We start from the raw sequence: 1,961 nt of genomic DNA on the forward strand, positions 1-1,961 counted from the left end.
GGGGAGTCTGTGAAAGAAGGAAGAGACGAGTTGGAGAGTTGCAGGGGGCTCTTGCTTCGAAGACAGAATAACTGAATCAAATATTCCAATTGTTCCTAAAATATGTGAAGAAATGTGAGATTCATTTTACAACGTCATGTTCGATACAGGTGTTCGTTAAGTTACACTAATGTTAGCTGAATCAAGTTGTTATTAGACCTCACTGGGCTGTTTCTCATTAACTACAAATATGCTTTATATTATTGATAACCCCTTCCCAACTTTTTACATTTATTTCCCGCCTTCCTCATAGGTCAGAGACTTTAAACTCTCTGCAGGTTATTCCTCACAGTGAACATGAGGTTTACTTTATCTTATTTGTTAATTTTGTAGACGATGCAGGGTATTAATGTGGTTATGCAGATGTGAGCAGGGGCTGGGAATGATTCATCGGTGGTGCATTCAAAGAAACTCAGACACTCACACACACATTTTAGAGTGAGTGGTTGAAAAGCATTACATACAATACTTAAAATTGTTCTGGTTCAAAACTGCATTAACATGCAATAAAAACATAACTTTTACAATAAAGGAAGGCTGACTGAATGTGCCCTGTGATGAATTGCTGCTCTCAAGCAAGAAAGCCTCTGGTCGCTGGCATTTGATTTTCATACAACACTATGAAGCGAATATAATCCGGTGGCTGAGCAGAGGGCAGAAAATCAGTCTTAAACCGAGTAGTAGTTCAACTGATGAAAGATGAATGACTTCAAACATAAAAACACAGATATAGGAACTCACTCGTTGCCCCAGTCCAGTCTCGCCGTGATGTGCTGCTTGACGTCCCTCATGCGGTCATGGGTAAGGTGGCCCACCAGCACCTGCCGCCTCAGGTCCAGGATTTCATTCATCACGTGCCAAAGTCGATGGAACAAATCCCCCTCATTCTTCTGCAGACACAGGAAACAGTGGGGAGGGACAGAGGGAGAAAAAATGAGTGGAGAAGCACAGTGAGTCAGCCAAAGGCGGGGACTGAAAGGACGTAAGACAGAGGGAAGGACACAGATAAGAAGACAAAAACATACAGTCTCATCTTGCCACCCGAAAGCCTAAGTGAAAACAAAGTGACAGAACGCACATTACAGAGCCAAAGAGGAACACGGCGACCCACAGAGAGCGGAAGACAGAGAAACTTGAAATGGATTTGTGCAAATTAGCTCCAGTGTCCTGCTGCTTTTTGCCGCAAATGTATGCACTTTTGATCTGCGCGTATTCATCTGCTCAATTTAATAAGCACCCCAGATGGCTTAATATGCCACAAACAAAATCAATCCAACTAATGAATGTGTGTGAAAAAGCTTCGACTGTTTGTGGCTTTTGAATTACCCTAAAAAGGCGAGCTTCGCTTAGGCGGTAGTGACATTCAAAATCGATGCAAACTGTGTGTGTGTGTGTGTGTGTGTGTGTGTGTGGGTGGGGGGAATTCTTACCACATAGAGTTGTTTCCACATGGCACCCCAGTCTCGCAACGTCGAGGTCATCTCTGTGATGACAGAGTCTTCAACAGGGATGACCGTCTCAAATTGCCTGCAAACACACACAAATAGAGTTCAAACCTCCATTGCGACACACGAGAACGGGAGAAGAGGGGGAGAAAATGGTTCCACTTACCCTTTATTCTTGACGTGGGCATTCTTCAAGTGGATGTAGCTGGTCGGAAAGATGCCCTTTGAGCAGAAGATGAACAGGTTAATGAGAAGTTGTTCTAATTCAGCTCAGTAAGTCATTCTGTTAGCGTGCAGCAATGATGCATACGATCAATACGGTGTGTTTGCGGGTTAAAAGAAGGAGAGCAGAGGGAAACGGGAGCAGACGAGGAGATAAAAGAAAGTAGCATCGGGGGTTTAGGAGACCAAAAAAAAAAAAAGATGAAAAGTGTGTGTGTGTGTGTGTGTGTGTGTGTGTGTGTGTGTGTGTGTGTG

The 1,961-nt window shown here is 43.7% G+C and overlaps 1 protein-coding gene across 7 annotated transcripts in view; it reads right to left on the reverse strand.

The window, feature by feature from the left end:
* dock4b (dedicator of cytokinesis 4b) overlaps positions 1–1,961 on the reverse strand; it is a 96,601-nt gene that overhangs the window by 65,978 nt on the left and 28,662 nt on the right. For all 7 annotated transcript variants that reach the window (XM_031865719.1, XM_031865718.1, XM_031865717.1 and 4 more), the window contains exons 4-6: positions 1,651–1,706; positions 1,470–1,566; positions 781–929 (exon numbers count right to left, since the gene is read on the reverse strand). In XM_031865719.1, the coding sequence (XP_031721579.1) occupies positions 781–929; positions 1,470–1,566; positions 1,651–1,706 (302 nt within the window). The remainder of the gene's footprint in view (positions 1–780; positions 930–1,469; positions 1,567–1,650; positions 1,707–1,961) is intronic.

The sequence above is a fragment of the Anarrhichthys ocellatus genome, unplaced genomic scaffold (assembly GCF_004355925.1).
Source record: "Anarrhichthys ocellatus isolate YVR2014 unplaced genomic scaffold, GSC_Weel_1.0 scaffold33, whole genome shotgun sequence".
NCBI lineage: Eukaryota > Metazoa > Chordata > Actinopteri > Perciformes > Anarhichadidae > Anarrhichthys > Anarrhichthys ocellatus.